The sequence below is a fragment of the Neolamprologus multifasciatus genome, chromosome 7 (genome assembly GCF_963576455.1).
Source record: "Neolamprologus multifasciatus chromosome 7, fNeoMul1.2, whole genome shotgun sequence".
NCBI lineage: Eukaryota > Metazoa > Chordata > Actinopteri > Cichliformes > Cichlidae > Neolamprologus > Neolamprologus multifasciatus.
In genome coordinates, this window is record NC_140445.1 from 49,106,323 (window position 1) to 49,116,479 (window position 10,157).

At 40.8% G+C, this 10,157-nt stretch overlaps 1 protein-coding gene across 3 annotated transcripts; it reads left to right on the forward strand.

Annotated features, from left to right (window-relative positions):
* Positions 1–971: 971 nt before the first annotated feature.
* On the forward strand, positions 972–10,053 carry pus7 (pseudouridine synthase 7). 3 transcript variants are annotated; one of them, XM_085167050.1, is made up of 18 exons: positions 972–1,110; positions 1,284–1,397; positions 2,248–2,550; positions 2,639–2,723; positions 2,873–2,989; positions 3,083–3,227; positions 3,614–3,631; positions 3,950–4,061; positions 4,207–4,284; positions 4,445–4,573; positions 4,849–4,974; positions 5,063–5,124; positions 5,229–5,389; positions 5,584–5,710; positions 6,211–6,312; positions 7,939–8,068; positions 8,273–8,364; positions 8,681–10,053. In XM_085167050.1, the coding sequence occupies exons 3-18, from the start codon at positions 2,258–2,260 to the stop codon at positions 8,815–8,817; spliced, it is 1,914 nt and encodes a 637-aa protein (XP_085023176.1). In that variant the 5' UTR covers positions 972–1,110; positions 1,284–1,397; positions 2,248–2,257; the 3' UTR covers positions 8,818–10,053. The 3 variants fall into 3 exon arrangements, with proteins under 3 accessions (XP_085023176.1, XP_085023179.1, XP_085023178.1); XM_085167052.1 differs by having other exon boundaries at positions 1,005–1,114; XM_085167053.1 differs by lacking the exon at positions 3,614–3,631 and having other exon boundaries at positions 8,681–10,047.
* Positions 10,054–10,157: the final 104 nt, after the last annotated feature.

A 10,157-nucleotide genomic window follows, 5' to 3' on the forward strand; every position in this document is an offset into this window, starting at 1 on the left:
AAACCATATTTGACTGGTTATTCTATATATGGAGTCGCAATAACCACTGAAATTAAAGAGGCTTTAGATCATGAAATGAAAACAATGTGAAAGATAAGATAACCATGGAGTGTGGAAGTCAGTATTATTAGTAGAGAAGGTGTATGAATACTCAAGTGAGCAGTGTGGTGTTGTAAAGGCACGAGGAGAGGTGTAAAGGTGTAAGAAAAATTACACGTAGTTCCACAAGGTGACAGTAAAGAACTGACACGGTGCCGCTGTGTACAAAACATCATCTGGTGCTTCTGCCTGTTTTAGATTGCATTGCACTTGTTTTTATAAGACTAAAAGGAACTGTAAAGGAAAATACCAGCGAAAGGAAACTCCACAAATGTACTGATCCATCTATTGCCTGGAACCGTATTGTTCAATAGTACTTAATAAACAATTGCTTTTTAAAAAATCAGCAGCCCGAAAAAAAATCATTTTTTTCTATTCAGTAAAACATTTGTCATGGTGTTTAAAAAAGCATATAGCATAGGATACCAATATGCTTTCACATTTCAGTGATCACAGATTTACACTTGTTTAAGCCTTAAGCTAAGGACTGAGGACTTTGTACTTCTTAGACCAAACCTTTACTATCAAGCGGCAGACAGGATCTTTATAGTGTAGATATAACATGATAAGCTGATATTTATTTATTTTTTACTTTGACGTGAACGGTTATAATTAGCTGGTGTCTTACATTCAACAAGTTTTGCGTGAAAAAAAACGCTTTAAAATGATAAATAATAATAATAATAATAATATATAGAATAATACGGTCATAAAACCATGACTGTTTAATTAATTAACTGGAATATAAAGTACTGTGCTCCCAGAGACGTGTGGAAGTATCGTAGGCTCCATACCCAAGTGTGTTTCTTTGGAGCGTTATTCCACGGTTACGTGAACGCAGCATAGCTTTGTGATTGACAGCTCCCTTAACCAAGCGTTTGGAGTGGGAGGGCTTTAGGTCATTATCCATTTCCGGATCCAGAGGAGGACACACACACACACACATACACACGTGTGAGAAAACCTGGCGTTCAATGTTGCCTGCTCTCTTCTGAATATCACCCGATCCAGGTAGGTAAGTGGGAACGTTTGGAAGAGCAAAAGTCATTTTTTAACATTATTTGCTTTTACCAGCGACATTTGAGTTCAGGTTTACAAACACGTTAACTGGGGGTGTTAGCTAGCTAATAGATGCTCTGCCGTCTTTGCTAAGTTTTGAGTGATAACTAATCCCCTTCATTTAGTCTTTTAAGCGCCTGCTTCAAGCTTGGATCCGTCAGGAAGTCTGTGCAAGTGTTTGGCGTTTGGAAAATAAGGAGTGTTTGCAGCCATATTTCGTTACCGCAGTCCCACAAACGGTAAGTTGTTGGTATTGTTTTCTAGGCCAGTAATGCCCACTTAGTTATTTTATCGTTACTCGCAGATACTGCAATGTAGCATTCACAGTTATACTTTGTGCTTTAGATTTCTACGTAGAGTCACGTAATAACGGGTAACTGATGTTGTAGTACTGATGTTATACCATGTCATCAGTGCTGGTATCTTGCCACACGCTTCAGATCTGACTGGTGCGTCACACCAAAACAAAGCGTGCTGTAGTGTTGCACTTCCACAGTTTTGAGGTTGTCCCTGCAGCAGTCAAAGCAGAAATACGCCTCGCCTTGGTAGTGTCCACGAGGCGTCCGATTCAGATGACCAACGCATTTCGGTGGCTCCTTTCAGTATGACGGAGTAGCAGCTCTACCCTGAGCTCCTCATTTCATCTGCAAGGGTATAGCCCACACACCCTTTGGAGGAAACTTCAGTTCTGTCAGTTGTATCTGTAGGGTCACTCCTTTGATCACTACACACGGTTCATGGCTGCAGAAAGAGGCCATTAGAAACTAGAGCATTTGGTAAATTGACAGCGTCACACACCACTCTGTATTCAGTGTGACAGACTGGTACAACATCCATGCTATTGCACCACACCAAACCGTCAGTCAAAAATATTGGAGTGTCCATTTCTTTAACCTGATTAAAAAAAAAATGAAATGAATAAAGCATACCATTCAGACTAAAACAGGAGAAAGTGCTGGGCTGTAAACAAGCAAGCTGATGTTTAAAAAAAAAACCCAAAACAAATCACACAGAAATACCACACCGTGAGACTCTGGTTTTATATATGTGTGCGGCTCATACTGTTAACTAAATTCCTTATTGCTCCAGCTGGGCACTAATGGCTGAATCCGAGCCTGTGACCATCGTTGTCCCAGTTGGAGAAAAGCGAGGGTGCCCGGAATATGAAAAAGATGATGCACCATCAAAGAAACCAAAATTTGAGAGCGATCACGAAAATGGGGGTCCTCCGCAGCAAGATGAGATGGACGAGCCCGAGGGGGACGCAAGTGATGGAGAGGAGGATGGTGACACATTTGCTAACATGATGAAGCATGGTCTCACCGAGCTCGATGTTGGCATCCTAAAGTATGTCAGTGACCACGAAGGCTTCTCTGGAGTCCTGAAGGAAAGGTTTGTTTGTCATCTGGAGTTAATGAAGGATTTAAAGAGTTTGCTTAACAAAGAGTAACCAATCACTGTCTTTGCTTTTTGCACTCAGATATTCTGATTTTGTTGTGCATGAAATCAACAAAAATGGCAAGATTGTGCATTTGGATGACCTCTCTGTCCCAGCGGAGGCTGAGGTAACGTTGCTTCTTCTGCTATTTTAACAAGCCTCAGATTCATCATGAAGGCACACTTTGCATTAACAAAATAAGACTAAAGAGAACTCCGGGATCAGGTTAAATAATACACTCCAATATGTTTTTTGGTTTGTTTTTCTGCTGTTTAGGAAGCCCAAGAACCTGAACAACAGCCAAAGGAATGTGACCTGCTAACTGAAGAGCAGAAAAAGGAGCTTGGAGAGCTTCAGCTGTTCAAGAACAAAGAGGGAAATGTCTCAATTGAGGTAACAGGTTAAAAGGAGTGCTCCAATAAAAAAACACACAAAAATCCATAAAACTAGCTGACAGCTTTATGTAACGTTCTTATTCATTTATAGGTACTGGATGATTCTAAAGAGAAACGGACATTGGTCCACAAAGCCATCAAGAATCAGTTTCCTGGTTTGGAAACAAAGACTGAAGAGAGGGAAGGGCGGAAGTTTATAGTGGCTTATCATGCTGCTGGGAAGAAGGCTTTAGCAGGTATGTGGATCTCAGGATGGAAGACCAAACTAAGTTAATGTTTTAGGAATGTTAATGAAATTTATTGCATGCCTTCCTCACTTCAGCTTATATTTTATCTACTGCAGTGCATGTAGCCCGAGCAGTAAAATACGATGCATGCGCTTTTGTGTAAGCATGGTCAACACACCTGCATGTTTCTACTGAGACCTTTACTCAACACCACAAAGGATGGTAGAGATTAGCAGAGCCACACAGGCCAAAAGAAAGCTCTTCTGTTTAAATATCACACTTCACTCCAGGCCCATGCATGAGATCTCACCCCTGACAACTCTACCCACAGACCATAAGAATCTCTTTCTTAGTAACATTATTCTATCCTCCTTTTGCTCTTCTCTGGTGGATAGAAGTCAAAACAACTACAGGTAAGAACTTATTCTCCTCCCAGCACCAGAGGAAATGGTTAAAAGCCATGTGGAGTTGGGTTACACTTAGCTTAGGATAAAATACTGTGTCGTAAAATCAGCTTTAATATCATGTGTCCATGTCGTTTTGCAATAAAGTGATTGGATTTGAGTGCCAAAGCAAAGTTGTTGGCTAACTGCTGAGTACTGAGTACAAGTACAGGATCTATAATGGGTATTTCTATAATATTGGGGACTTTTAAAGGACATGCTATGTTTTAATATTAAAAAACATCACACCATGTTTTTCATCACACCATTTTTCTGTCTCCACAAAAGCTCCAAGGAAACACTTTTGGCCCAAAAACCGTGGCAGTTTCTGCCACTTTGTTCTGTATAAGGAGAACAAAGACACCATGGATGCTATCAATGTGCTTTCAAAGTTCCTCAGGTAGGAGACGTGTGTGTTTTTTAGTTTGTTTTATAAAAAGTAAGGATCATTCATTGATAAAAGAGCCAACACACTAACAGATGTGTGAAATGTTTTTTGCAGTTAAGTTTTGCAGCCCTATGTATAATGATGGATGTCTCTCTAGGCTTAGACCCAACATGTTTTCCTACATGGGAACCAAGGACAAGAGGGCCATTACTGTGCAGGAGATAGCGGTGCTCAAGTGAGTGTTATAATGCAGAGCCCTGCAGTTACTAGTGTGCAGATATTTTTTGTTTTTCTGATGATTATGTTAGATGTGTGTTGTTATTGATTATAATTTATCTCTGATGGGTTCTTGCATAGGATCAGTAATTATAACAACCTCTTCTTTGTTCACTTAGGATCACTGCAGAGAGGCTGGCCCACCTCAACAAGTGCCTCATGAACCTCAAGCTCGGAAACTTTTGCTACAAAAACCACCCTCCAAAGCTGGGGGAACTGCAGGGAAACCATTTCACTGTGGTGATAAGGTCAGCAGGTGTTAATATACACAGTGCTTGTTTCAGAAATAGATTTTAAAAGCTCGGCATTTGTTAAACTGCCAATTTGAACTGAGGTCGCCTTTATTGGCAGTTTCTTCCTGTTTAAAGGGAAATTTTGTCCTCACTGTGATCAAGTGTTTTCTCCAGGTGGATTAAAGGAAACGGAGTTAAATTGTCCTGCAAAACCATGATGCATTTTTTTTTATTGCTTTTCAGGGTAAAGTGATTAATGGCTCATTTTTTTTTTGTCTTTGTGTTTGCAGGAACATCACAGGAACTGACGAGCAGGTTGATCAGGCAATGACATCCCTCAAGCAGACAGGTTTCATCAACTACTACGGCATGCAGCGTTTCGGCACAACAGCTGTGCCCACGCATCATGTGGGCAGGTGAGGTCATGACATGGAGATTGTTGCGTAAATTATATAACTACAGGACCATAAACTATAGTGTTTTCCCTCACTTTGTTGGGGACAGGGCTATTCTGAAAAACGACTGGAATGAGGTGATGGATTTGATTCTGAAACCCCGTCCTGGAGGTAAATGTACCACCCTCACTCTGTTTTCTGCTGCAGTTGAAGCGGTTGCAAAAGTATTTCAAGTTTCCCATTGTCTTGTTTTTTGTTTTTTTTTTCTTTTACAGCAGAGAAAGAATTTCTGGTCCGCTGCAGGGAAGAGTGGGCAAAGACTCAGGATCCGGAGGCAGCACTGAAAAAGCTTCCCAACAAGCGCTGTGTGGAAGGACAGCTGCTGAGAGGCCTGTCTATGTATGGCAAGAAAAACATCGTCACTGCATTTGGACTGGTTGGTTTTCTATTGCAGTCTTGTAACAAGTTGATGCAGAAGAACCAAAGGCTTTATCTTAATTATTCCACAAATAAATCTTCCTTGTTTACAAGTTACAGTTACCCGTGAAACAATTCAGTCAGAGATTCAGACGTACCTCTTGCCTCAATGGAAATTAAATTTTGTGCTCACGCTCTTTTGCTCTTCTCTAGATCCCCCGGAACAACCGCCTGATGTACATCCACAGCTACCAGAGCAGAGTGTGGAACACCATGGTGAGCCGCAGAATTGAAGCCTTCGGTCTGAAGGCTGTGAAGGGAGACCTGGTACTCAAAGGAAGTAAGTTTGCCTTTAAATCACCTGCCTAATGTTGATTATTAAGAGTGGGACACTGTGGGATATGTACAGTAAACTGTAGCTGTTGACCTGGATTCTGTACAGGTGAGTAAATGAGATACAAAATGTCTTGTTAGCAAACTTTAAATGAGTTGAAAAGTGATTTTCACCCAAAGATCAACATACATGTCTATGTTTGGGTATCATCTCAGGAAGAGGAAGTGTGTTAATGTAGAGTGGGTACATTTTATCCTAAACAAATTCAGGTTGGGCGGATCACATTTAGTAGTGGTCACACTTGCTCTGTGCTCATTTTAGCCACGCACAATCTGTCCTCACAGAGAGGCCACCTTTTAAAAGCATAAGAATGATACAGATGCATTAAAACACAAGTGCAATGTAGGATTAGAAACCTGAAAGGCTTATTGAGGTTCCAACAAAAAAACATCTGGTCATTTTTTTCTTTCTTATAATATCATCTTCCAAATGTTATGTTTCCAAAGCCACGGCACACGTGCTGTCTGCAGAGGAGGCAGAGAATCAATCCATCCACAACATTGTGATGCCACTTCCAGGGTTTGACGTCATTTACCCCACACACCACAGTAAGTATAGGCTATGTATAATGCAGAGTTGAGTTTTTATAGCATATACAGTGGGGCAAAAAAGTATTTAGTCAGCCACCGATTGTGCAAGTTCCCCCACTTAAAATGATGACAGAGGTCAGTAATTTGCACCAGAGGTACACTTCAACTGTGAGAGACAGAATGTGAAAAAAAAATCCATGAATTCACATGGTAGGATTTGTAAAGAATTTATTCGTAAATCAGGGTGGAAAATAAGTATTTGGTCAATAACAAAAATACAACTCAATACTTTGTAACATAACCTTTGTTGGCAATAACAGAGGTCAAACGTTTACTACAGGTCTTTACCAGGTTTGCACACACAGTAGCTGGTATTTTGGCCCATTCCTCCATGCAGATCTTCTCAAGAGCAGTGATGTTTTGGGGCTGTCGCCGAGCAACACGGACTTTCAACTCCCGCCACAGATTTTCTATGGGGTTGAGGTCTGGAGACTGGCTAGGCCACTCCAGGACTTTCAAATGCTTCTTACGGAGCCACTCCTTTGTTGCCCGGGCGGTGTGTTTTGGATCATTGTCATGTTGGAAGACCCAGCCTCGTTTCATCTTCAAAGTTCTCACTGATGGAAGGAGGTTTTGGCTCAAAATCTCACGATACTTGGCCCCATTCATTCTGTCCTTAACACGGATCAGTCGTCCTGTCCCCTTGGCAGAAAAACAGCCCCATAGCATGATGTTTCCACCCCCATGCTTCACAGTAGGTATGGTGTTCTTGGGATGCAACTCAGTATTCTTCTTCCTCCAAACACAACGAGTTGAGTTTATACCAAAAAGTTCTACTTTGGTTTCATCTGACCACATGACATTCTCCCAATCCTCTGCTGTATCATCCATGTGCTCTCTGGCAAACTTCAGACGGGCCTGGACATGCACTGGCTTCAGCAGCGGAACACGTCTGGCACTGCGGGATTTGATTCCCTGCCGTTGTAGTGTGTTACTGATGGTGACCTTTGTTACTTTGGTCCCAGCTCTCTGCAGGTCATTCACCAGGTCCCCCCGTGTGGTTCTGGGATCTTTGCTCACCGTTCTCATGATCATTTTGACCCCACGGGATGAGATCTTGCGTGGAGCCCCAGATCGAGGGAGATTATCAGTGGTCTTGTATGTCTTCCATTTTCTGATGATTGCTCCCACAGTTGATTTTTTCACACCAAGCTGCTTGCCTATTGTAGATTCACTCTTCCCAGTCTGGTGCAGGTCTACAATTCTTTTCCTGGTGTCCTTCGAAAGCTCTTTGGTCTTGGCCATGGCGGAGTTTGGAGTCTGACTGGTTGAGGCTGTGGACAGGTGTCTTTTATACAGATGATGAGGTCAAACAGGTGCCATTCATACAGGTAACGAGTGGGGGACAGAAAAGCTTCTTACAGAAGACGTTACAGGTCTGTGAGAGCCAGGGATTTTCCTTGTTTGAGGTGACCAAATACTTATTTTCCACCCTGATTTACGAATAAATTCTTTACAAATCCTACCATGTGAATTCATGGATTTTTTTTTCACATTCTGTCTCTCACAGTTGAAGTGTACCTCTGGTGCAAATTGTTTTGTTTTGTGTTACATTTTCAGTCATACCTGTGTGTTTTGTTTTAGTCGGAGAAGGTTACAGAGAGCTGCTCACTGCAGACGGGCTGGACATCGACAACATGAGGCACAAAGTGAAGGACTACTCTCTGGCCGGAGCCTACAGGCGCATCATCATCAGACCCGCTGATGTCAGCTGGTCAGCACCTCTCACTGCCTTTTTCACACAATGCAGTGCATGACTTGTAACAATCACAATTACTGTTGTGCTTTGCTCTTTCACAGTTAAACATAATGGTAGTGATAGATTAATTGTGTACTGGTCTTACTGAATGCTTTGTTAAACTGTTGCTCTGTTTACTGTAGTACTACATTTCCCTGTATTTGTCGCTGTTCTGTGCAGGGAGGTCATTAATTACGATGACCCCAGGGTGTCTCTGGTGCATAGTGATTTTGAGAAACTAGAGAACAAACCTGCACCTGTCTTCAACAAAGGTAAACTTATTTTTACGCCTGTTTAGATTTGTGTCAACGATGGATGTAAAATTTTATTTAATTTCCATAGATTAAAACTTTTAAACATGCAGGCATAAGTCAAGTATGCATAAACCCAGTTTATTTAAAAGGGAAACTGACAATAAATGAGATAATTTTAAGGGCAGATTTTGAATGAACTACAATAATAAATGGAGGACATGTATGATATCCAACAATCAAAAGCATGAATTATTTATTTTACTACTTAAAGTAGAAGAAATAATGTTTTGTTTACAACCTGCGTAAACTGTGCTACTCTCCTTCCCCCTGACAGAGGGGAAATATCGCGCTCTGCGGATGGAGTTCTCGCTGCCTCCATCGACCTACGCTACTATGGCAATCAGAGAAGTCCTCAAGCTGGACACCAGCATCAAGAAACAGACGCAGCTTAACACAACCTGGTTTAACTGAGACCACGACACCTTCAGGCATGAACTGGACTGTTGATGCAGTGGCTGCTTACTGTTGTGTTTTTAAGTCATGTGTAGTATGTGTGTGAGAGCATTTGGGTTTTATACAAACCCAAAGATAATTTCTTTGACGTACAAAGAGCAACAGTTTATAATTATTGAACTTTTTTATGTTTTAATTTGCTTTGACAGGTTTTTGTGCTGCACATTGCAATTTCACATATTTTGACAATGATTTAAATATGTTGTGTGCTTTCAGGGCGCTCACACATTCAATAATTACTGCTGCTGGTTTTGTACACAGACGAGAACTTCTTTTTAGCTCAAAGCTAATAGCATAAATTTAAGAATTTTTTTTGAGAAGGAAGAGAAATTGAAATTGTTGAGAGAATCGGCACAGTGTGTGTATAAACAAAAAAATCTGAAATATTTTTATTTTCTTTTTTTGTCCTTCCACTTGTAAAAGTGGTAATAAAGCTGTTATCTCTCCTTTGAGTCTTTTCCTCTGCAAGATGTTGTGACTGCAATGATTACAGTAACACCGTCTCCCTTTAGTGGTTGACCTCTACTACCAAAACAAAAGTGAACAGATCCAGACTACTGATCTTATTGGACACAGTAGTGGTGGAAGAAGCACTATTTTATTTTTTTTGTATTTCACTTTATATCACTACAGATAAGCTTAGTTCACATTTAACGGAGGGGTTGAGATCCAAATGTACAAAATATTAATATTTGATTCTGAAGCATAATTAGTTGCCTGCTAATAAAACTGAAGTACAGTTGAGTACTACAGTACAGTACAGACTGTTCAACACTCAGGTGTAAGCTGGATTTTTGATGCAAGCTACAAAAAACTAGTGCTGCTACTTACTGTTATGGTTGGAAGACTGTTATATGTGAGTCTGAGAGAGGGTTTTATATAAACCCAAAGGTAATATTCTGTGAAGTGCAAAGTAACTGTTGATGGTTATTCAGCTTTTTTATGCTTTTACTTGTTACTTGCGAAGCTGTATACTTTTTAGGGTTCTCACACTTGGAGTAATCCTTCTGGTTTACTGTACAGAGATGATGACCAGTTTTAGCTGTAAGCTAATGTATTAAATTAAGAAAAAGCAGGTAAAATTGTTGAATCAGGAATGCAATGATTATTATGGTTTGAATTTGACTCTTGGATGTAGTAATGACGCTGTTACGGCCTCTGATCTTTAGAAGGCGTCTGGCTAAATGATGTGACTGCAAAGAACAGATTAACACAGTCTCCCTCTAGTGGTAGTCAGTGCCAACATCAGTATGCTGCTGGTCAACAGGCATGGTGGCCCAGACCAACTGCAATCCTCT